Consider the following 26,220-nt stretch of genomic DNA (forward strand, 5'->3'; position numbering starts at 1 on the left):
GCTTCAGTGCAGGTCTCGAGGCACACAGTGCTTCTGTTCCTCTCTGCAAACAAACTAAATATATCCGATACGCAGGCCCACCCTTGAAAGGAGACACATCAGCTGGCTAGCCAGCTCCCCTGGGCTGCAGTGGGCTCTCTCCACTGCCTGCCTGCTTTCTTTCTAAATAATTTGGAAAAATTTCCTGCTTCTGGAAGGAGCCTGCTGGAAAACTCCAGAAAAGAGAAAAGACAGAGACTGGATCCTTTTGAAGTGCTTGCCAGTGGTATGCTGTGGGGACCCCTTCAAACTCTCTTCCAAGTACTTTGTGTTTGAAAAGATGACCACCACCTGATGTCCTTGAAAGAGAGATTGTTTAAATAAGCATAGTACATCCGTACCATGGTATAGCACTCAGCAATATCACCTGGCAATCCCAGCGACCCAGGATACATGCAACCACGAGGGGGTTTTGCTGAATGAAAAAAGCCAATCTCAAAGATTACGTGAACAATTCCACGTACGTAATATTCTTAGCATGACAGCATTATGGACATGGAAGACAGATCAGTGACTGCCTGAGGCTGGGGGCAGGGAAGGGCGGGGCCACACCAGGGCAGCAGGAGGGCTCCATGAAGAGGAACAGTTCTGTACCTTGGCTATGGGGGCGGTCACATGCATCTACCCACAAGATGAAACAGCAAAGACTAAATACTCACAGATAGAAATGAATGCACGCAACCCTGGGGGAGTCCGCTGGTGGATTGTATCCATGCCAATTTCCCGACTGTGGCGATGCACTACACTTAGGCACAATGTTACCATTGAGACCGGGTGTCCTTCTGTAGTATTTCTTACATATGCCGGGGAATGTACAATTATCTCACAATCAGTTTAAAAAGAAAAAGAGAGCAGTTTTGAAGGAGAACACAGGCCAGCTTCGTTCACACTCTGCACAGCGCCCTGGGCACTATTTATGAAAGGGATCCGGGGGCCCTTCCTCGGACTCAAGATGCCACCTCTCCTACAAGACTGAAGCTTCTGGGACCCCCGGCCCCTTTTCAAGGGATCTTGCTGACCGTTCTGCGGCACATCACAATTAATCGACCACTGCCCAGAACACAAGAGTCACTCAGCCAAAGACCTATCCTAAACAGTATTTTTATTTGGGGGAAAAAGGCACTATCACTTACATAAGCCACACTTACAGAGGGAACTCTATGCACCTGCTGGAACCACGAGCCTTGAGCAGCCCCCGGCCTTCCTTTTCCTTCCTGTGTATATCTGTCTTAATCTTCAGGCATGTTTTTGTTTGCAACCTAAAAAAACACACAAATGCTGACTTTTGTTACATGCACACGCATCAAGCTAGCTGTAATTGTATAGGCACGCCATTCTCCCCAACATACCTATAATTTTCCCCAAGTGTCGTATAAATTTCAAACCATTAAATAAAATGATTTCATACTGTCCTCGTGGATGTTACTAACCCTCACCCCCACCAGTGACATCACTGTTTCCATAGTAACTAATGTACTTCAAAGTGGAAAATGCAGATGGTGGCTTTAAAAAAAAAAAAAAGGCAGACAATATAAGTGATAGAAACCAAGCCTATCACAGTGTAAGTGGTGATGCATAATGTACCTGCATTACAGGGCGCCAGCTCGGGGACAAGCAATAAATATTTTAGTAGAACCCTTATGGTAACAGCCCTTCTGTATAACAGCAACCCTATCGAATTACGCGACTGCCTTTGGACGCATGGCTGCCCAACTGCACGCGGGGAAAAGCCTGTGTTCAATAGCACAGGTACGCATCACAGGCAGATTTTCCAAACAGAGTCACGTATCCTACTCCACGCTTATGTTGTAATTATGCCTAACTGAGAATAGCTATTTCAGGAAGAAAGAACACAACTGCTCACGAGAGAAACAGAACACGCTGATGAGGAAAAGAATCTCGATTCTTACTTCCTAAAGGTAAGAAAAAAATGATAAAATCTCCACGAAATGCAACATTCCTCCCTGTAATCATCAGGTCCTTCCGGTGAAGCGTGGGTACTTTCTCGGTGACTGCACGTATCTCTTTGTCTGAATGATGGTGAATGAGGGTTTTCTGGACACGAAAACCCACTCTCTGAGTTGTAGGGAAGGCTGTGAGGAGGTGACAGTTCTGGATGCTTTGACACAAAACTAGAGTCTGGTTTTAAAACATAACCGAGTGTTTGATCTGTCCTTGTCAAAATGTCACTCTTAACACTTAACATTTAACATATTCAACAGAAGCTTCAAGAAGTTCCATCGTGTATTCTCTGTGCTGTGGAAGCCAATATTTAAAGACCAGGAGGTAAAACCACGTCCTACAAACACCCAATGAGCTACTTTCTTCTGATGCCCTCTGGCTTACCATCCAGGACTAGGAATCGTGCAGTCAAGTGAAAATGCCCAAACCCACACCCCGCTTAAGATCTCACATGATGATGGCTTCATTTCTGGGCGGCTAGATTGTGTCCCATTTTCTCAGCATGGTTTTCTGTGTTTCAGTAGAGCTCTGAGACAGGACGACCGTTTCTGTGTGGCCCTGCCACCTCGTGTACCCAGCCACCCACCTTCCTCCCTAACTTTTGGCTGCGTGCTCGGACCAGACGACGGGTCTCCAGTTCCTGTGAGGCTCACTGAGCCACCCTTCTCCTGAAACACCTCTTTCCACAGGTCCCACCACTTTTTGCAAAACCCTAAAGCGACTCCTTCTTGCGTACTATTGAGTCTGGAATTCCAGGCCTTTCCTGACCTAACTGCAATCTCCATCCAGCACGGCCCTCTTCTTTTCTCCTTCCCTGAGTTCTCACCCCTCCTCTTCCCACAGCACATCTCCCCCTCTGCTGATGACCCTGTCTTTTCTCTGGGGTCCGCCTCAATGTTCTCTTCCTTCCCGGCCCCACGAAGGACCTTTCACATCCAGCCACACACAAACTCACTTCCTTCAAGAATCTCAGCCATCGCTCCAATGTCATTGGCAAAGATTTTGGGAAAAGCATGACCACGTAAAGCTCCCTCAGAGTGGAGATTTCTGTGTGTTTTGATATGTGCCCTCTTCCCAACCATAGAAGAGGACCCGGCAACTCACAGACACTCTATAAACTGGTCTTGATTAATACGGTTGGTGTCACAGAATACAAATATCTTCAATTTTTGAAGGGAAAGACAGGGAGAAGAGGGCAGGGCTTGGTATCAAAATTTTAGAATATATACAAGGAGAAATGCCATCATCGCTTCCAGAGGCTTCACACCAAATTAATTAAAAATGTTAAATAAATGAGTTAAGTGGTTAGGAGACAGTACAAAATAGAAGGGAAAAGATTCTTCCACATCAGAATTAAATTTAATGCCTCAGATCAATAAAAACTATCTTAAAAACCAGGAAATAAATCAACGAATATAAGCGGCACGCAAGAGAAAATGACTTGAGGAAAGTGGTGGGTTGCCATCCAAACTCAGAAGTAGCTTATGGAAATGAGGTTTCTCATTCAGTGGAGTTGAATCAGTTCCATTTGGGTCAAACAGCAGGACCCCACACATATTGGCAGAAGCGAAATATCTACAATTAGCTGTGCTAGTGTTCGAGGGCCAGGAATACGAATAGAGGGAAGGCCACACGCTCCCCTCCACCACAGATGAGAACCATACAGGGTGGCTGCAGGTGGGGGGGGTGCAGAGGAGCTCCCTGGGGTCAGTCTAGAAGGTGCCATGTAAAACACAAGCAGGCCTACTCGACTGACTGGCGAGGAGGCACGACCCCAAGGACAGGAAAGTCCAATGTGGGGGCCTTCAGGACCCCCAGATGTTATCCAGCTAAGAGAACATTTGTGACCACACAGGTGGTCAGCCTAAGATCAGTAGGAGGGGCCTGCCCAGAGGAAGGAGTCAGCCTTGGGTTCAGGGTAAAAAGACTAGAAACAGAAAGATGGGGAGCTGGCATCCCTGGGAGTGAAAGCTGAGGGCAGGAATTCACCAGGAAGCAGCAGCATCTCTGGGGAGCCAAGACCCAACAATCAGAGACCACAGCTCTCAGAACTCTAAGATTCCAGAGCAGGGGTCAATCAGCTCTTTGGAAGAGCCCACATAGTAAGTATTCTAGGCCTTGCAGGCTCTGTGGTCTCTGTCACCACTACTCATGTCTGCCATCGTAGCACCCAAGTGGCCGCAAACCATGATCTGTAAATGAACCAGCATGCGTGTGTTCCAATACGTGATGTGAAAACCAGCCTACGAGGCGGATCTGGCCGTGGGCTGTCGTTTACTGTTCCCTGCTCTAGACCTGTATCGTCGTCACTATCTCCCCCAGATTTTCGGCCATCGGCAGTGTGTTTCTCCACAGGGCATGACAACAGAACCCGCAAGGCAAAAAGCCTGAGGAAGTGTCTTCAGGGGCCCACGGGAGGGATGCCAGCAGGGAGGCTGGGATCTATGATGTACCAGGCACCACACGAACCCTTCCACATGGGGAAACTCACACTCATAAGAACCTTCCGGAGCAGGTGTCATCCCCAAGTTACAGATGAGGACCGTAAAGTCCCGAGGGTGAGGAACCACCCCGGAGTCACACGGGAGGGGTCGAGCCGGGGCTGGAAGGCAGGCAGCCTGGCTCCAGAGCCAAGTTCTCACCCCGTGGATACAGAAACTGGACAGACAGTGCCCACGTCGAACCAGCCGGCCTGGCCGGGAAAGGCCATGAGCCACCATGGGCAGGGAGCAGTACAAGAAAAGGAAAGCAGGACGGGGAAGGGTCTGCAAAGTGTCTTCATAACAGAAGGGCATAACTGAGTTGCCAATGGGGACAACCGGAAGGATTAAATGAAATAATATCTGTCACGGACTACATCGGTGCCTGCCATACAGCAAACACTCAATAAATGGGAGAGACGATTCTTATCGGTGAGCAAGTTGGCACCTACTCAGAATTTCGGCAACAGCCTCATCTGTTAAAAGGGTAACAAGATGCACTTGCCGACTTCAAGGGAGTGAGGGTACCTTTCACATGGAAGGTCCTACAGTCACTACCCACATCAACCCAGGGGTCACCCTCAGCATCACGAACAGGGACCAGCCAGACGTGGAACCTCAAATACTTAAATGAATGCCTTAGCACTTCTCCAACATCATCAAACTAAACAAATCCACTCAAGAAAAAACGAACTTCCAATCAGACCGTCAGGGAGTAACCAGATAAATTCAAAACAAGGAATACTCCATAGAATGACAACTGGACTGATATCTTCAAAAAGTTGACCTAGTAGGAAAAGGGGAGGAACTATTCTAGATTAAAAGAGGCAGAAAGTTGTACGCCCACATTCAACAGCAGCATTACTTCACAACAGCGAAAATGTGGAAGCAACCTAGCGCCCATCGACAGATAAATGGAGAAGGAAAATGTGGCAATACATGCCACAGAATATTACTCAGCCGTAAAAAAGGAAGGTAATTGTGGTACAGGCCACAACACGGATGAACCTTGAAGACATGATGCCTAGTGAAACAAGCCAGATACAAGAGAACAAGTATCGTACGATCCCATTGACAAGGGGCATCTAGAGTGATCAAAGTCACAGAGTCAACAGGTAGGATGATGGTTGCCAGAGGCTGGAGGGGGAGAAGGGAATGGAGTTATTGCTTAATGGGTAGAGAGTTTTCAGTTTTTCAAGATGGGAAGAGTTCTGGAGATGGATGGTGGTGATGGTAGTACAATATAAATGTACTTAACGTCAGTCAACTATATGCTTAAAAATGTTAAACATGCTAGGGGCGCCTGGGTGGCACAGTCGGGGAAACGTCGGACTCTTGGTTTCAGCTCAGGTTGTGATCTCAGGGTCGTAGGATCGAGCCCCGCATTGGGTTCTGCACTCAGCCCAAAGTCTGCTTAAGACCTTCTGTTCCCCTCCCTCTGCCTCTTCCCCCCCACTCTCTCACTCCCTCTCTTAAATAAATAAATCTTTTAAAAAATGTTAAAGATGCTCAATTTCATGTTACGTACATTTTACCGCAATAAAAAAAAAATCATAAAGAAAAAGAAAGAAAGAGAAACAGAGAGAAAGGCTAAAAGTCAGCTAACAAAGGAAATGCAAGATTTGTCATTGGTTTTTGGCTGCCTAAAAAAATAGGTAGAGTGTTCTAGAGCTTGAGCTAGGGACCGAGTTATGGATGTCAACAGCAATACCAACGGAGGTATTTTGGGAACACCTTGAGAGAGTTGACTATGTAGCAGGTATTAGTTCAAATATATATTTGTGTGTGTGTGTGTGTGTGTGTGTGTGTGTATTGTTCAACAAATTGTTCAACTGCTCGATCCTAACTGGTAAGTACATGCCTATTCACTGCACTATAATCGCTATTTTTTGAGAACTTATAATAAAGAGTTAAAAGTAAAAGTGGGTCAGAAATACCCCCACCGATCTTCCTGGGTTGCTGTATGGCTGAAATGACACAACCCACAACAACACTTTAAAACTCATTGAACATTCCACACACAAAAGGCAGGCATTGTTATTTTCACTGTTGACAATAAAACAGAGACCCAGAGTAAATAAATGATATCCCAATCAGGAGTCTTTCAGTAAATATCAAAATGTTACTCTTGGTAAGCCCTGTGAAATACTTTTTAAGGAGGGGATAGGTGATTTTGTACTAAGGTCTTGAAAAATGACCATTTGGTGAAGAAGTAAACATTAATTAGAGTGTCTGTTCACACTGGCATGGAGCAGGCTGTAATTTGTGGGGGCTGTTAGGGCTGGATTATTACATAATGGCCCTTGTTTTTGAGTGTCTGGCTGTTGAGAGTGAGAAATGCAGTCGAGGGCTGAGCATACAGGTAACAACACGCCAGAGCAGGGGCGCTGTGACAGAGCACGGAATGTACGAAGCCTCATTTTCAGAGCTCACGTCTCCTGCAAATGCCATTTGGTACTCACAGCAAAAGAGGAGATGGATAACACAGTTCCCTGGCCCCAGTGAAGTCGTGTTCAACAATCACTACCAGTTAAAATAAAAAAAGAAAGAAAGAAAAAGAAAAAAAAGAACAGTGTTCTCTTACAAGTAGTAACATGCTAAAATGATATGAAAACACCAAGCATGCTTCAGCATTCCACCGGACTGTGATTTCTTAAGGAGGTGTGGTCTGAGGAAAGCACAGGGATTTCGGAGAAAGGCAAAGCTGAGAGACCCAGGATCAAACACTAATTGGTGTCAGTCTGGGCAAGGTATTCAACTTCTCTGAGCCCTCATCTCCTTATCTGGAAAACAGAAATAATGGCATGTACCTCACAGGGTTGTTGTGAGAATTGAATCAGACTATTTACGTGCTCCCTGGCACACAGAAGACCCAACAACCTATCGACAGATATACAGGAATAAAATACAACAGAATATTACGCAAACATTTAAAGTGATAAGAGGTACTTCTCAATTAAAATGGTACAAACTTCTGCACAAAATCTCACTCTTGCAAAACCTAACCAAAAAAATTTTTGGAGCAGAAATGTTTAAAAGTCGCCAGTCCAAAAAAAAAAAAAAAAAGCATATCCAGTGTCCTAAAATTCAAATACTGCCTGCCAGGGGAAGTAAAGGAAGATTCTAGAACAGAATGGTATGGCATAGCAAGGTTCATAACCCTGTATCCACCACCCTCAGGATGATGAACCAGTGACTAAATAAAAATCCGGAGAGTTTTCATCAATATCACCAAATCTGGAGAAAAGCTTGAGTAGGTTTCAATATATTCCTCTTTTCTGACTAGGGAATAGTGAAAACATCCATTAAGGAGAAAAGGATGAAGAGACCATGAACCATGGTGCTGATTACTTCTGTTGGGAGGAAGTGAAGGCTCCAGGAATACACAATGAAATCCGGGGCTGATCCGAGGCCAGAGAATACTGCCCAAGGGCAGGCAGTGTACACTCCTACATAGGAAGACTGGTTCCACCTAAAATAACCTTTAAAATATCCCAGAAGTCAAAGCCACCAAGCCAACACCTTTTAGCCACAACTAGTCAGCACCCTACACACCACCTGCTATGGCTTAGCCAGCCCCGGATGCTCTGTAGGCCCTCAAGGTGCAGAAAGCGTGGCCATCAAACAAATAAAAAGCCAGCCATCAAACTTCAACTCGTAGTAAGGAGGCAAAAAAGAGAGGCTTCAAATCAAGAAATCACCCACACCGGGAACAAGAGAGATCCGCATAGAAACACTCAGACAAGAACAGAAGGGAAAAAAGCAAACAAAAAGTCCTGATCTCTACAAACACAGAATCCTGGTGGAAAGGACAAATGAAACATTGTAGCAAAGACAAAGAATTCAGCCGAAAGGAAAACAGAATCCAAGAAAAGAATTTCCCTCAAAAGATCTTTGAGCCATAGAACTTAATATGAATATGAGTGCGATAAAGTGAGAACTCAAAGGCAACATTAACCAAAAAAAAAAAAAAAAAGGAAAGAAAAGAAAGAAGAGAAGGAAAAAAAGCATGAGATTGTAGACCTAAATAAATAAACTGGGGGCTAAATAAACATTAGAAAAGTATATATATAAAGTAAAATCTACAGCAAGCTAAAGAAAGATGGCTTCACATCAATTTACTGACTACAGGAAAGCTAAAATGAAAACAGTGAATACAGATAAAAACAAGGGATCCAAGTAATCGAAGAAAAACAAGTATGGAGTTCCAAGACAATCCAACATACAGATAACGGGTGTCCTTCTAGCGGAGAACTCATAGCACAGAACCTAGAAAGATCAAAGAGACAATAGAAGAAAATTCTCCTGAGACTCATAAAGAATTGAATCTGTTGACTGAACACACCGAGTGCCACAAAAATCTGACACACCTCATGCAGCAGTAATACACACTGCGGTTAAATTCTATGCCAGATACCAAGAAAGAGTTCCTCCGGCATCTTACCTATGAGCACGTAATCTATAGAGGAGGACAAAGCAGGCCGGCCTTGGGTCCTCCTACGGCAACACTCAAGGGTAGAAAACAGTGACTTCTACGTTTTAATTAAGCCTTCTGTCAAATTTGAGCAAAGTTTTCTACTTTGTATTTCAAGAACATAGATTTTACAAAGTATATCTAGCCAGCCAGCTGATTTTCCATGGAAGAACAGAAAGAACTCTGAAATGATATACTGTTAATGATAATTCTAAGGGGGAGTTACTCTTTCGTCTTCTCGGAACCCACACCTTGATCCAGATTAGAGGAGGAAACTCTACTTTCTGGAAGAAACAAAGAAAAACCATCTGCTCTTCTGACTTCCTCACTCAGTCCTCCCCAAAGGGGGCTAGCGAGACTTATCGGATCTGTAAAGTTGTGAAAGGAAGCCTAGCAGATTGCCCCAACCTCTTCCTCTTCCTCCCCTACCATGAACAGTCCTCAGGATGCACGCATTCTTTGCTCCTCCGGGAGATAAGCTTACTGAAGCAAGTGCATCCCTGCAGAGACAGACAGCCTATCATTCTGACCAGGAGCAAAGCAGTGAGGAGCCTGAATCTGGCCACAAAATGAGCTTTGTCACTCAAACTCCAAATTTCTCCATACAAACTCCAGGCTGATATTTTTATACCCCTGTGGCTGGCTAACACGTCTACTACACGATTGATTATTAACTGGTGGGAGGGGGGAAACAGAGAGGAAGGTCATTACTTATCACCCCAAACACCAAACACCAAAAGTCAGTTATACCTGAATGGTAAGATTTGGCATTTCTTAAAAGATTTTTATCTGAACTTTTCTTCATTTTAAAATTCTTCATAATGGGGGTGCCTGGGTGGCTTTATTGGTTAAGCATCTGACTCTTGCTTTTGGCTCAGTCAGGATCTCAGGGTCCTGGGATTGAGCCCCACATCAGGCTCTGTGCTCAGCATGGAGTCTGCTTGAGGTTCTCTCTCCCTCTGCCCCTCCCCCAACTCATGTGCTCAATAAATAAATAAACTCTTTAAAGATAGATGAATAAAATAAAGTAATACATTTCCTCCCAATGAATATGTATTGTTTTTATAGAAACAGTAGGGTCATTTTTCTTTATAACCGTGACACCAACGAAGACCATCTGACGTTACAGAAAAGTAGTCGCGATGGCTTTAGGGGAAAGAGTCACTTCCTAAATAGAATGTGCAGTGTGATCTGATCTTATTATAGAAGAAGAAGGATACGTAACAAGAGTAACTTAGTGCAGAGGCACGGGCTAAGCGCTCTGAATGGATTAGCTCATTTAGCACGAAGTAGGTATAAACCCCACGCCAATCTGAGAGATACCGTGGAGAGGTGACATCACTGGCCCAAAGCCACACGAGATTCACATACAGCAGACATGGACTTCACCAAGCCGATTTCCTCTCTTACAGTTGCCCCTTCAACAACACAGACGGGAACTGCACAGGTCCACTTATGCGCAGATTTTTGTCCCATGAAGTACAGGACTGTAAATGTATTTTCTCTTCCTTATGATTTTCTTCATAACCTTTTCTTTCCTCTAGCTTACTTGATTGTAAGGACACAGTATATACAATACATACAGTATATAATACCTATAACATATAGGATGTATGGTAAGCCACCGTCTATGTCTATGTCTATCAGGAAGGCGTCCTTCCGGGCAACAGGAGGTGATGAGTGGTTAAGTTCGATAGTGGGGGAGGTAGGTGGGTGTTGCTGTCCCTAAACCCCTGCATTGTTCAAGGGTCACCTGAACTCTGTCCTCAAAGTCACAAAGAAGCACAGATTGACCCAGAAAGATTGAAAGCAAGGGCTCCAAAATGTTGAGAGTGTATCTCCAGGTCCTGGCTATTTATTTTTTGATGATGCTTCTTCTCTCTCTCTCTCTTTTTTTTTTTTTTAGTTGTATCTATGTTTCTCTATATTTTCCAGATTTTCAACTCATGTAGTCCTTGTGTAATAAGTGAACCAGTAAGGCCTCTATATGAAGACAAAAGCCACAACCATGAACTTGAAGTTCAAGTTCACGGCAGAACCAAGTGATGAGGCCACACGGGGCTCCTGAGCTGTCTCAGCCCGTGCTTGAATCGACCATCTGTGGGCAACAGGTGCGGGCCAACGGGCCAGAGGCGTTCTGGCCAGACTCCGCGTGCCCTCCACACAGGATGTGAAGTTGAAGGGCACGCAGCTCAGTAGAGGCTGAGAGGCTCCACCAGCCTCCCAGCCCCCTCGTGCCAGTGGCTGGTCAGCTCTGCTCAGAAGACGGCTCCCCTCTGGACCCTCGTGATTATTCCCAGGAGGAGTGCCCCCTCTCAGCACTGTGCCAAGTCCTTCTCAAGGAGAACAGGAGGGGAATTTTGAATGGCCTCCATCCAATTTTCAAACTGTAAACTGCACGCCCACTTTCTGTTTGGAGACATTTCCTGTGTGTGAACACAGTTTGTCCTGTTACCAGCTTTCAAGTTATCCAGAACTGATACATCCGAGGCCAAGCTAAAGGGTTGACAAAAAAAAAAAAGTCAAATACGATAGGACCTTTCCTAATTTTAGCTCATCTTGCGGAAATCTCATTTGAAGAGAACTCAAAAGGGAGGCTGAACACAGAGGTGCCACTGTGTATGGAAGCTAGAGCTCCCCCTCCGCCCCCACTGCCCCCATCCTGGTGAGCACAGCGTTCTGGGACAGCCAGCGTCCTTCAGCCCCTTGGCTATGTCATGCGATGCAGCCATGCGTGCTTCTAGCTAAGTCTGAGGATGCCCTGATGCTGCTTCCTTCCATATGCTGGCAGAGTGGCCTCTAGCAGCATTTCAGGGCACTGCTTCAAAGCTTAGGGGGGAGGGATATAAGTCTTGCCAAGAGAGGTGCCGACAGCCCCCACACTGCTGGCTGGAGCGCAGCTTCCGGTGCTGGCCCTGACATGCCCCTGGCTGTGTATATGGCTGTGGCCCTGTGTTCCCAGTCTCCCCCTTCTTGGTCCTAGGCTTCCCATTCCCATCCCACTTACAAAGGCTCTCCCAGCCAGACGCTTGCCCCATTAGCCTGACATCTCATTCCCCTTGGATCTACTCTGTCCAAGGCTGAGAAAATCATTTTACATCGGCCACCATAAACATTCTCCTCTTCTACCCAAGCCCATCTCCAACACCGCCTCCCACCTTGACCCCACACTTGGCTTCTATGGCAGAGACCTCATTGTCCCGTGGACAGTGGATACGGCTAGACCAGCTGCAGGGCTCCCAGAGAGCTGAGCTGCTGCCTGGCCCAGGACCTGAGACAGTCTAATGAATGAGTCATTAGTGAAAAAAATAGAAACATGCCATCCCTCCCGCTAGGATATATGAACTCCGTGAAGGCCAAGAAGCGCCTTACCAAAGTCGATGTTGCTCGCAGCACTTAAAAGAAGTTGTCCAAGTTAATTAGTTTGGCAGAGAACAAGCTGAAGTCTTTTAAAAGAAGCCAATGCTGAGAAACTCTGAGAATCAGACAGCTCCCGCCCCCACCAAAAAAACATGGAGACCAATCAGATGAGAATGCAGGTGTCTGGTCCTAAAGTAACACGTACCTGGCTGGCACAGTGACAACATTCTCTTCCAGGCTCACTGAATCAGACAGGACTTCAGGGAGGGGACAGGGCCAGCTGGACATTTTACTGGGCCTGGTTCCTGTTAAGGAGTCCTGGGTGGAAGGAGCGGGAGAGATATGCTACATACACTCTCTCTCTCTATATATATATATACACACATAATGCTCACCCACGTGTATTTCTAGGGTTTTTGTTTTTTTTTTACATGCATTTCCCTTAATCTGATGCCGTACTCAGCCAGGCCAATCCCTACACTCAGCTATGCCCAGAATCAGAAAAGGGTTTGTTCAAAGCTATTCATTAATGCAATCAGGCTCACTCCCACAGCCTAAGCACCATGTCACAGATGGAAACACAGTTATCCCCTTACTTATTTAGAAAGGAAACAAGGACTGTCCCAGGGCAGCATTTCTGCAAAGAATGACACGCCGACCAACAACATCCCATAATCTTCCTACCCAACCCAAAACCCTAAAGAGGACAAAGGCTCTTATCCTTTCTTTTCTTTTTTTTTCCCCCTCTTCATACCATGAGACTGTTTTAGGATCCCTTGCTCTTTTTCTCCCCTGATATTATGGGTTGAATTGTGTCCCCCCGAAAAGGACTGTGTTGAAATCCTAATTCCTGGTATCTGTGACTGTGACCCTATTTGCAACAAGGTCTTAGCCGATGTAGGTAAGATAGATGAGGTCATTAGGGTAGGCCCTAACCCAACATGAATGGTGTGCTTCTAAGAGGAGGAGAGAGGACACAGAAGGAAAATTCCATGTGACCTCAGAGTCCCATATGGGAGCGGTGCAGAGGCTACCTAAGGAATGTCAAAGATCAACGGCCACCACCAGAAGCTATAAAGAAGCAAGAAAGGATTCTACCCAGAGTCTCAGAAGAAGCGTGGCTCTGCCGACACCCTGATTTCAGACTCCTGGCCTCCAGGACAGCCAGAAGATAAATCTGTTGTTCTAAGCTACCCAGTCTGTGGTCATCCGTCTCAGCAGAGCCCTGGGGAGCCAACACACCCCATTTCTTCCTTTGGAAACACATCATATCATCCATCTTCGCACCCCTGGGGCCAAGGCCACCTCCAGTCAAAGGATGAATAGTCCAAGTCACTGTCTCTGAACCTCGCGTCACACCTTCTATATCTAGTGAGAAAATATAACCCAATTTTGGTCTAACATCTGAGACAGAGAAAATGTTTGACAATGGCCCTACGGCCTTCTGAATTCCAGAGAAGGAAAATGTTTAAATAGAATATGAAGACCCCACTCCCCCCAAAAATACAGTAGGGTCCAGGAAGGCAGGAATTAACATACAGCCGGTGGTCACAGGTGGGACTGGATCTTTCTGGCCTGGGGCGGTGTAGAGCTCAGCTCTATGACCCCCCGAATGAGGATGGAGGGAAGCCAACAAAGGAAGGAGCTGGCAGAAGGGTATAGACAGTGCTCATGGCATAAGCTTGGCACAAGAGTTCTATTTGGGAGTGACCGGGGTTTTGACTTCGGGAAGTACGCCCTCACAGAGGTCTTGCAGATCTGTGACATCCTGCCAGGGTTGGTGAAGCATGGCCATTGCCAGCAGAGGGAGGCAAGAAGAAAATTAACGAACAACCAGGAGGCGACAGAGCTAAGCTGACCACTGTGACCACCAGAGTTCAGCTCCCCCGGCACAAAGAGAAAAACAGTCACAGAGGCGACAGACCTGAACACAAGAACACTCGGCTTCCTTTTTGGGGATCGAAAATGTGTCCCTTGTCACATCGAATAGTCTCCCTGACAGCCTTGGGTGCTAGGAGCCCTCGCCATGTTTTTAATTGCTGCTTTGGTACTAAAGTGACATAAGTGCTCCCCGGGGAAATCCGAAGTGTCAGAAGACAGAGAAATACAAACGTATGTATTTTTATCTGCTCACCCAATTAAGAATAGGTATGATGCCTTTTAGGAAACAGAAGCATGTATAAAAAAAAAAAAAGAGAGAGAGAATTTTTTAAAAGACAGAAATAAATGATTTTTTCCCCCACATTCATCAAAACATTACTTTTATTTACACGTGTTTATAATCATTATCAAAAATAAAACTCTTCTGGACTGCTCCCCTGCTCACCCCTGCTGGCTAGCCCTGGAGGGTGGGACTGCACATTCGGGGAAATTACTTACTCCTGTGCCCTGATTTTGCCTAAGATGAAAGCAGCAAGGGCAGAGTTTGGGCGATGTGATTTTTAAAGAGACCTAAGAACACAAGCCACGGCCAATGTTGGGACACGGGGACAATATGCCGATTGGACAATCCGTTCCACCTGTGCATCTCAGAAGGTTCAAGGGGCTGGACTTGCTTTTAGCCCGAGTCCTGCTGGATCCACACCCCACTCGGGGCCCGTGTGCAGCAAGGAGGACCTCCCCACCTGCTCCCATCAACCGCCAGCGGCGGAGCTGCAAAACTGCTTGCGGACTTTTCGATTTACATGCACCTCCGAGGATTGGCCAAGGTAAAGCGAAGGTGCTATTTTATGGGTTTTTGTCTCCAAAAGATATCCTCCCTTCAGCTGGCAGAAAAACTGCTGTTGGCATGGTAAGCCTCCCAGCCGACATGGTATTTACCACACTGGGGAGGCAACGCAACGTGCCCGGTAATAAATCACAACATAAATTGTGACTCCGGCCCTCGATATTTTGCATAATGACAGTGGAGGCCTATCTGCTGCTCTCTTAGATCTGTCTCAATGGGTCTAGTTTCTTTTCCATCTTTTCTCCCAATGCCCACCCCGGCCACAAAATAAGGTGCTGTCTACAGTTCAGGAGGCTGAAAATCTGGAACGGACTATGTAGTGTGCCGGGCTGTGCGCCTCACCCGTGCGTGGCTTTGAGAAGAGCAGAGTGCGATGAGCCACGAGGAGACACGAGCACGTTATGCAAAACAAGACAAAGTCCACTCCAAAGGCCATCCCAGCGGCACTGTGCAGAACAAAACGCCCAAACCACAAAGCCCATCGCGATCGACTGCGGTTGTACTGGACACACTGCTGAATTGCTGGAACGCTCTCTCAAGCCTTCACGGACACCTGCCCTCTGCAACCTTGAGAGTGGCCGTGACCACAGACCCCAGGTGCACCTGCACACCCCCGGAGAGAAGGAGGCGGCGATGTTGAAACATCCGGGGGTCAAGTTCCAGGGGGGAGAGTTCTAGGGGGCTCTGTGGGTCTACTTCCAATCAGTCTCTGACCCAAAAAGCCAACGGAGAGATGAGCTAATCAACACCATTCTTTATCTTACAGGTTGCATCACAATAATTGAAGCTTACATAATAAAAACATATGGGTCCGTGCTGCTGAGGAATTGTGTATCTTCACGAAGAGAATTCTCAGCAAGGTAAACACGAGATTTCAGGTACAGTAGTTGAAGGCTTATGTAATCAGTCAGAGGACAGCTTTCCAATTTCGACTTGCTTATATTCAAGGTGGTAATTTCTCATTCTAATCAGCCGAAGATGGGAAAGCGGTAATGTCAGGATGGGGGAGCCAATCCAACAATTAGAGGAGGAGCGTGCCTGCTTTACATAAGCCTTTTCCAAAGAGGGGAGGAGGGAAAGACAATAGCCATTCCCAAGAACATTTTACAATAGTCTTTAATTGAAAAGCACCACTGTGACACTGTTCTCCCTACACCAACCTTGCCAATGCAGAAATGGAAGTAAAAATAATTATTTCTTTCTTGCTTAAGTTCCTGTAGTTGTGTGGGCAGGGACTGAGGGAGGAGTTTGCCTAATAGTCTATTATATTCCCCAGGACTATTTGTTGAAAGCCTGTTCTCAGCTCCTTCCTATTTCTGCTAACTCTGCATAATCGGGAACTCAGGTAGCTATGAAGTGAGAGCCACAAGGGCTTTAGACCTACCAACAAAAAGTGTCCAGGGTCACCTGGACAGCCAGGTTCATTATCCGGAGACCCGCCCCAAAGGGGAACCTGCCAGACAAATTAGAATCTGCCACCGTGTCGTACAGAACTCATATAGGGAGTGCAGACGGACGGACAGACAGATGCACGAAGAATGGACTCATTCTACTGCAAAGTAACTCACATGGGCTGCCACACCGTAGGGACCACAGCAGTCACACCACTGCCTGCTTGTCTCCGGGATTCACAGAGTGCCCATGGCAAAGATTTTAACAAAACCCGACGCTAAGGAAAGAAGACATCCCTGTTACACTCGGTACTCTTCCATTCTGTTACCAGGTATCTTGAAATGCCACAGGGGATATGACCTCCCAGGAGAACAGAGCACTGGAGAGGTATCGCCAGGTTATTTATGAAGGAAATCATGAAGGCAAAAGGGAACAGTGGGTTCCACACCACCCGCCCCACCCCTCCACCAGCCCTTTCAAAAACCATGGCTTGTAGCAACCTAGGTTGCCTTTGGCTTTTAAATGTTTCCAGTAAGTGTTAACCAGGAGTCATAAACGAGACTTGTACTAAGTGCCCCCCAAACTTTTAGTAACCAGTTATTATGTCTTAGCAAAGTAGCTATTCCCCATTTGAAGGGGAACGTCTGGTTATTTCAGGGAACAGCTGGCTTGGTGACCATCATTTCCATTAAAAAAAAAAAACTGAGCTACTAAACCCTCCGTTAGGAAGGGCTTCCCTTTTCAGAAAGCCTCGCTCAAAGCCACAAAGAAGAACAGAAATAAAGAAGCTGGAAATAGCCGACTGCAGAGACGCTGCCTGCACCCAGTGGAACATTCCCGCTCTGTATACGGTCCCTGGGATGCCCACGATGAAAGCCCCCCCAGCTCGCTCACTCGCCAGCTGCGGCTGCAGAAGGCCCAGGGCCCTAGGAAGCAGATAGGGCTTCTTCCTCGGTGACGTCGACACCGAGCCACCGGTTTGGGGGATGCAGTGGTCCTGAGAGAGCGTGTGCTCTCTTGTGAAGCCCGTGGCACTTGAACATGAACCTACAAACTCACCTAAAACAGCCACTGCAAGCTGATTCACTGAGAAGAGCCTGGTTCGTTCCTTATCCTTCCCAAGGACAGAGGGGACCAGACCTGGGCAGGGAAGGTGAGTGGCACTGTGCAAAGCTGTCCCCCCTCAACAATCATCACGAGCTAAGGCAGAATGAATCCAGGGGATGAGAAACGACACTCATTGGCTCGGCTTCTGAAAAACCAAAAAGAATCAACAGGAGGAAAATGCCCACGACTGTGCCTGCTAAGCTCTGCTTCAAACTACAGGAGGGTTAGGAGGAGGCAGGCGTAGGGCACGAGCCCTGAGCCCCCCTGGCAACCAGGACCGAGCCCTAAGGTTGCTCATCTTAAACAAGGCTGCCCAGAGGGCAGCGGACGTCCATAACAGATGTCCCTTGACCTCCCTCCTGCCACCCCAGGCTGCCTTGAAGTGGCCACATTCATCCGGAGACTCAGAGCAAGCTACAAGGGCCCAGATCTCCAATTGCCAAATCCTCAGGCCCCTGGGAAGGACTTCTGTTGCTCCAAGGTCAACGAGTACAGGTTATGTCATTAGTGTTCGAGCAAGTACCGAACCCTCTGCCCTATGAGAAACACTATCACGCATCCATGGATTCCAATCTCCCAACCATCTGTAAGACGGGCCCTGGATACTGGGGTTCAGGTTAAGTCAAGTTACCAGGAGCTGGGAAGTAGAAGGTCCACATTCAAAGGCAAGTCTTCTGACTCCAAGTCCAGAACTCTTTTCACTGCTCCTCAGCTGTATGCAATGTAGAAGACTGTTGAGGATTCCCCATCCTGAGGCCACAGACCAGAGTGACAGACAACAGGGCCCCCCAAAGCAAGGCATCAGGGCGCCTGTCCCACCTTCGGAGCACCCACCCTCAAGTACCCACTGACTATAAATGCTCAATGTAACCATTACTACAGTGGGCTCCTCTCCCACATGCCTGGTAATTGTAATAGTGTCCTTCAGATAAAATGGATTGCTACATTTATAATAAGGGAATAAACAGAATTAGCAACCGGTACTTATTTCTTCCTACTAAAAACCTTTTACCTCCCAGACACAACGTTCATGCAGAATAGGAAACCACCTGAGTGTTCAATTCACTACGCCCAAATCGACGCTTGATTGAAATAATTTTATTGCTCATTTGTTGGGGCTACAAACTGAACGTCTGCAGTAAATACATATAACGATGTCATTACTAATAGCTAATATGTATCAAGCACTGTGTGGCAGTTTGCATTCGAAGTGCTTCATGAGTACCAACTCCGTGAATCCTCACGGCATCATTATGAGGCTAGCTACTATTACGATCCCAGTTTTAAAATGAAAAACCAACGCACAGAGAGGTTGAGTCATCAGCCTAAGAACACACAGCTGAGAATGGGAGAACAAAGGAGTGAATCCCAGGTCTTCTGAAGCTCATCCCTTGAGCCACGGCTGCCACAGGTGCTTGTCAGTTTCCATCTGGAGCCTTCACCATTTAATTTGGAGTTTTAACCATTCAGCAACACTGCCTGTTACATGAACACATAAACACTTAGGTTACATAAAATACATGTTTCTCAAACCATACCAATTCACTTCTCCTGTGAACCAAAGCCAGTGATTCCACTTTTTTTTTTTTTTTTTACCCATTTTGTAGATGCACATATAGAAACAGAAAGGAAAACTAAGTTACAAGAACAAGGATGCTATCTTTCTGGCCCACGGATTGCCAAAAACATTTCTGAGGGGGGAACAGAACATAGGCGACTTGTCTTCAGGGGAGCTCTAAATCTGTGTTTAAGCCATAAAATCAAAATTACCACTGAAATGTCCCTTAACATATTCCCAAAAGGACAGCATACAATATTTGGTGTATGTAACCCTGTCCAAGAACACGTATGTCCGTAAACACATAACGCACACACGAATATACATCAGTAACAGAGTACGCATTCAAAACATAAGTGAGTAGAAGATGATAAGTACTTTGACTCTATTTCGGAGGAATGTGCTTATTTATTAAATGATGTGTTGCAGTTAAATCTGTGCAAGTTAAATGTATTTGCCAAGGTGGAAGCAGATGTGCTGTTGGTAGTGTTTTATTCTCCTCCCTCCCACCCCCGGCAAGGGGGAGGGAGCACCTTCTGCACACCTGCTTGCCCAGTCACCTGGCAGGCCCCACCCTCCTTGCCTGGCACCTCAAGGGGCCCTGCTTAACCCAAGGAACATGGTCGGTTTAGCAGGACTCCCTGCTAAACTCCCCAGCCTCTGCGGGAGGGCTGGCACCGACCTTGAAAGGAACACCAGTGTCCGCAATTAACCAATAACATTCACAGATGAGTGTTTTCTGTATTCAAGGCCTTCATCTTCATCCAATGTGGCTGTATCCTCGTGGTTTCTTCGCCACCTAATACTTACTCTAAGTGAGCCCCTCCCTGAACAAGGCAGGACTCGGGAGCTTGCTTTAAGATGAGCGAGAGAAATTCTGAGACCCTCTTGCTCCAACTGCCTTTGCGCCCGTGGAAACGTATCCAGTTTAATACAAGGCTACGCGATTCCAGCAGCAGGCAAAGACAGGAGTTTAAATGCTGGGCATCTGATTAGCAAGGCAGCGCCTCTCTCCGGAGAGGCCTCCGGGTCATCCCCTTTGTAAGGCATCGAAAATGGAAATGCGGGAGGGTTACAAAATTCAGGGAAAGAGATCGGGCTCACTTCACAACTGATTCACTTCCTTGGATTGTGAAACACACAAGAGAAAACCCCTCCAGAAACTACGCTGTATACACAAAGCTGGTTGAAAGGAATTTTCAGAACTCATTTTTTCCCCTAAATAATTATTAGCTAAACATCTGCAACCAAACAGCAAGAAAAAAAAAAAAATCAGGGTAATTGTATGTCTTACTACCTGGGGCTATCCAGTAATTATGCAAATGGCAAGGAATTTGTCACTTTGAGCAACCGTAAGTGTGTAAAATAATTTGATTAAGTAAAATACAGTCGCCTTAGTCATCATACTAATTTGACAAGGACTTTAAAAATGTCTCTCAGCTGTCTGCTTCTGGGGAAGAGATGCAAATACCCATCTTCAAAATTATGCTCCTTTAGGGATTTAAAAAAAGGAAGAAGAAGACTAAAGAATAACAAATCCAGCAGTTTCACTTTACCAGTAACTGAAGCTATGCAATGCTCTCGGGCCTAAAATTTTTAAAAAGGGACTATCGATCAGCGAGCTGGAGCTCTGGGACAGGCACTCACTCATCCGGCTCATTATCTCATCACCACAAGCTCAGACTCAGTGTGTGCAAAATTCTCAGTAGGCAAATGCCCACCCCCGGGTCAGAGGCCCCGCCTGTGTACCCCACCCTGGACAGACTCCTCCTGCAGCCTCAAGTTTTCATCCTGCAGAAACTCAAATGCCTTTGTATGGAAGCCTCAATCCCAACTGTCCGAGGTGTCAGAGCCTTTCATTTCCTGTATCAGCCTTATCTATTCCCGTCCTCAGCCATTTGAGAACGTACGCGAACCCCTCTCTATATGCAGGGCTACCCTCCATGAACGGCTGGAAACATCTCGGTGGGTCTCCACACATCCCCGCGAAGCGCACACACACGGACTTTCTCTCCGTGTGGTGCCCACGTGCGCACGCCTTCTCCAAAGGGCCCGAGACTTAAGCAGATGTCACATCCTTGCAAGTAAGTCAGTTCAGACTAGAAGCCACCCGAAGCAAAGACCCCAGGGAAGGAAAAGCGCACTCTTGGCCCAGCACGCCACGCCGATCAAACTGGACGGGTCTCTCTTCTTCTGCTACAAAAAAATATTTCGTGGCCATTCAGGCGGTGTCCGTTGAGGAGGAGAGAACATCCCTGTGACGGTTGGCTGATCCACAGCACGATTTCCAGTTCAAACGCTTGCAAGTGTAACAGATTGCAGAATCCACAGCTGGCCTGGGGTTGCGGGATTACCTTATCTCTACGATCACTGAGGCTGGGTGTCGGGGGTCAACAGCCTTCTGCATTCCCCCTGGGAGACCCCCCCCCCCACACCCAGGCAAAAAGTTGCTGGTCCCCTGCCCAGCTTAGCAATTAGTGTTTGTCTCCCTTGAGTTTCCTCCCTAGGCAGGTTCTTGAGGGAAGACACACACACACACAGAGTCCTGCTTTTCAAAGTCGCTTCTCAAATCACAGGCAACTTCCTGCTCCATTTCTGCAGTTGGGAAGGCTACACCGGGGTCATTGAAGACACCGGGCAATCTGTCTTTTCAGAAATAAACAGAGAAATGAAATGAAGCCTCCAAATGTGGGGATGGGGAAAGGCATCTGGGAGGACACAATAAGAAGATGGACTACTGGATCAAATAGGAAATAACGTCACTAGCGTAGAACTTTCGATCACACCCCCCCGCCATCAAAGCAAGCATTGTTGGCAGTGTCCTGAGGTGTGCCCTTCCTCAGGTATCTGAAAACGCTTCATCAGAGGGACGGGCTGATGGCCAAGGCAAAGACCATATATAACACACACCTTGTACGCCGACCCTGTGTGAGATCCCCTACAAAAGCAGGCTCTCAGGGCTCTTACGAAAGCCACGACGGATTCACAGGGAGAAATTTGCTTCTCCTGCAAACATCCCACGATGCTTCATTCCCAAATTACCCATCAAGAAGTCTCACACAGCTGAAGGAATCACAAACTTTTTATTTCACCTCTAAAATAACAGATGAACAGAAAACTCCCCAGTGGCCCAGAAGAGCAAAACCCACAGCAAACGGATCCGGTGAAGCCTGGCAAGCAAACTATTTTCAGGAGGTTCAGATGGCAACAGAGTCCAGGGCAGCCAGGCAAGGCAGAGCCCTGAGCACCTCGTGCCTCCACTCCTAGCGATCAAAATGAACTCAGTTTCCTAGGCCCGTCCTCTCCTGCGCCTCCACCTCCCCTTTCTGCCAGTCACCTGTTGACTCCTGTTACCCTAACCTTCTGAACTAGGCTTTCTATCGGCCCAGAAAGGGACAGCAGCCCGCCCCCCTCTCCACCACCACCACCACCAGGTGGGACTGACTTCCTCCTCTGCCTGCCCCTCGCCTATTCGGGGATTAAAGTCAACTTTCTATCTCCTGGTGCCAGCCCGGCCTCTATGTATCCGCCTCACCATCAGCCCTCTGCTTCTTAACTTTCTAAAGGAGCTTAGGCTACTCATCAGGTGGAAGCCCAGCCTCATTCCTTTCTAAGACCCTTAGATCATGGCAAGCTAAGACTAAGCCCGTGCCTTTGGAATTCATGGTGTGAAAAGTTCTGTGGCTGTTCGCCACACATGAATAACGCGCTCTACTCAACAAAACCGGTCTCAGGCTAACACACTGTTAAACTGAGGCAGCTGTTGGTATATTACCTCCCTCCGCAAACACAGACCAGGTTAGGTAGTACATACTTTGCATAGGCTCCCAGTACAGACCCACCAATATTTTGTTAATGTGCATTTGCATCTTGGTAATAAATACATGTACCTATTTTAAGATCTTAACAAATTCCCTCTATGAAAGGTCTGAAAAACAGACACTCCCCCCCCCCCCCCCCCCCAAGACACAGTTATCCCTACCTCAAAACTCCACGGGCCACAGGTACTGTCTGTACCTTAACTACAGAGAAAAGAGCATTTGATAGAACAGAAATCCAAACAGAAAAGAAAATGTGCTTTTGGCTACAGGGTTCACCTGCAGCATACAAGTCAGGCATGCACAGAGACAGGGATTTCAAACACTTTGATCTCGCAAGAAGCAAAGGAAATGCATTTGATTTTCAGAAGCCCGCTTAGTCTGTCACCCCAGCAACAGAGAGCTGAGCTTGAACAACCCTCTTTCGTAACCCTAAAACTGACTTTACCCCCCACTAGAGACCAAACCTGCTCATAGTTCCCTCCAACACCGAGCCCCCTGAGTCTTTGGAGACCATTTATGAATGGTGCCCTGTCCCAGCAGTCTGGCCCTCATTATCGGTACCCCAAGGCCAGGAAGGAGAGATTACTGGTACATCAGGAAGAGCACCATTCCACCCGTGGATGCGGTTATCCAACAGCCAAAATCTTGTCCAATTCCATCTCCGTCAAACTTGTTCACTAACACTCCAAGTCTCTGGCATTTGATTCTAGGTGCGGGTCAATCACCAAGTAATGATTTAATGCTACACACTCTGAAAAAAAAATCTTCTCCTGTGTAGGCAGGGCTGTACTTGGGTCTGGAAGTGCACGCTCTCTAACTCAAGTTGGGACCACCTGCGCGGGGCAGGACGAAGCGACAAAGTAGGTATTTGACAGTGCTGAGTCATTACAAGCTGTTTCCTCTGATATGTTACGCACCCCTGGGCCGTTTGAGCACTAATATCCCCTTTCGGAAGGCAAATGAAAGAGATGTCCGTGAGGCAAAATGCTGTGACCCCCTTGTGGGCGAGAGACCACGGTAAGGGATCGAGGTCTAAGCACGGGGAGCAGGAACTATACAAACTCGCAGCTGCTCTCCAGGTACTGTAACTTTATCCCAGACGCCGAAAGATGGCTATTGGGATAGGGAGAGGGAATATTCCCCCTGCAGCCCTGGCTCGGGTCAGGGCCACACTCGGGCGCATTTTACTCTAAGCTGTTAAATCCCCCCGTAATTGGCGCATGGAAAAAGCGCCCAGAGAAAATGATGCATAATGGATTGGTTCTCCAGGCGGCTGGAAGGGAGAGTAGAGGACGCAGGATGCTAACTGGCTTTTCCTCTCCCATGTGCAGGTCACCTGAAAACCGCGCTGCCTGCCTCTCCAAGAGGGCTCCTGAAGTCACCCTCCGGCTGCGCTTTCCCGGCGGGGAGGGGATCACGCCCACCTGCCCGCAGCCTCTCCTCCCCGGGCACCCCGGGCCCCCGCCGGCCGCGCGAGCAGCTACCGGCATCCGCGGTCCCGCCCGCTCCCCGCTCGCTCGGCAGCCCGGGCCGGCAGCTCCCCCGGCGGCCGCCTCTGCACCACTCGCCAACCTCCGCGCCCGGCCGAGGTCATGCCCGCCTGCCCCCGGGCCCGGGCTGCCCCCTCCTCGTGCCTGCCGGCCGCCCGGGCGCCGCGCTGGGGAGGGGGGCCCCGCGGCGGAGTTGGCACGGGGACTCACCAGGTAGGCGCCCACCGTGCCCTGCGCCAGCATCAGGGCGCACTCGGACACCAGGAAGATCTTGATGTTGGAGAAGCAGGACACCTTCTTTTTCTTCTTCTTGTTCCTCTGAGCCTCGTCCCCCTGCAGCTCGCCGCTCCGGCCGCCGCCCGACGAGCCGCCCGGCTTCTTCCCCTGCATCCTTCCCCCGCCGCCGCCGCCGCCGCTTTCCCGCTCGCCCCGGGTGTCGGGGCCGCTGCCGGGCGGGGGTGTCCGCGGCAAGGCTGCGTGCTGTCCCCGCCCCGGGCCCGCGGCGGCCGCCCCCGTCCTGCCGGGGCTGGAGAGGTGGAAAGCACAGCTCCTCACCGCCGCCGCCGCCGCCGCCGCCGCGCGCGCTCGCCCCCTTCCTCCACCTCCTCCTCCTCCGCCCTCCCCGCGCCTCCTCCTCCGGCTCGGGCTGTGCCAATCACAGGGGCTCCTCGCGCCGCCCGCCGCCGCCGCCGCCGCCGCCGCCTAGCCGCCCGCGGACGCCAGCCGCTGCCATCGCCCGCTTCCCCTGGCCCGCCGGCCGCGCCGGCCCTCGCCTCCCCTGCGTCTGCCCCGAGGCCGGGCCGCCCCTCGCCGCCGGTGCGCCCTCGGGGAGGCGCGAGGGGGACCGGCTCCGGGCGCGCGCGGAGGGAGGGAGGGAGGGGGTGCCCCGGAGGGAGGAAGGCGGTGCCCGGCCCCTAGATGGCGCTGCGGGGCGCGGGGCCCCGCCGCCAGCGCTGGGCGGTGCTGCGCGAGGAACTGGGGGCGCCCCCGCTGGGCGGGGACCGAGTGCTCCGGATCCGGGGCGCTAGACGCGAGGAGGGGAGGGCCGGTTTCTAGGAAGAGAGAAAAGACCGACTACCCGGGAAGGGGTGGGCGCGCTCTCTTCTTCGCCCGGCTATTTCTGGGGACAGATGTTGCGCCCCGGGGCTTGGGGAGGTGCCAGAGGTCAGAGCTGCTTGAGGCTTCCGCAGCCCGCCGGCCCCTGCTCCTGCTCCCCCGGGCCCCTGGGCGTGCCTAAAAGGCTCCCGACCGCGAGGAAAGAAAGCAACTGGAGCACCCCAAGGGGAAGTTCGATTAATCCGTCGGGAACCGCACAGACTATCTGCCGCCCCCCAGCCATACCGTCTAGGTAGCTGCACGGGCGCAGCGACCCCAGCAGAGGGCCTTATCCAACCCTCCATCTGCCTAGTGCCCGTCCTCAGGACTGATGCAGCCAAGGCTAAAGCTAGCGGGGAAGCGATTAGCCACAGGCCTGCCTTGGTCCCCACCCCTCCCCTAATTTTGTGGCCCGGCCGCTTCCCTGGCCTTGGCCTGAAAGCCCGCGCCCCGTCGCAGCCGCTCTTTATAATCATCACCAGGAGTTGGGGCCACAAGTCACCACCAGTAGGATCTGCTAGTCGTCCGACAGCTTTGGGAAGCTCAGAACAGACTGGGAAGGAGTGGACCAGTACCAGGAAGCACTCAGCAACTTCTGCCCGGGCCATCGCGGGGGAGGCCTCAACCAATTATTTATAAAGCCTTTGCTCAATAATGTGTCAGGGAAAATGTGCCATTCTCCTAGGCGCCTGTGTACAAACGCAGGCTTAAATT

The 26,220-nt window shown here is 48.8% G+C and overlaps 1 protein-coding gene across 3 annotated transcripts in view; it reads right to left on the reverse strand.

The window, feature by feature from the left end:
• Positions 1-24,929, reverse strand: part of SLCO3A1 (solute carrier organic anion transporter family member 3A1) — a 295,788-nt gene extending 270,859 nt beyond the window's left edge. For 2 of the 3 annotated variants that reach the window (XM_040642752.1, XM_040642753.1), the window contains exon 1: positions 24,622-24,929. In XM_040642752.1, coding sequence (XP_040498686.1) covers positions 24,622-24,801 — 180 coding nt within the window. In that variant the 5' untranslated portion in view covers positions 24,802-24,929. The remainder of the gene's footprint in view (positions 1-24,621) is intronic. The other variant, XM_040642751.1, reaches the window with a different exon arrangement.
• Between the last annotated feature and the right edge of the window lie 1,291 nt (positions 24,930-26,220).

Source organism: Ursus maritimus, unplaced genomic scaffold (genome assembly GCF_017311325.1).
Source record: "Ursus maritimus isolate PB19 unplaced genomic scaffold, ASM1731132v1 scaffold_27, whole genome shotgun sequence".
Classification (NCBI taxonomy): domain Eukaryota; kingdom Metazoa; phylum Chordata; class Mammalia; order Carnivora; family Ursidae; genus Ursus; species Ursus maritimus.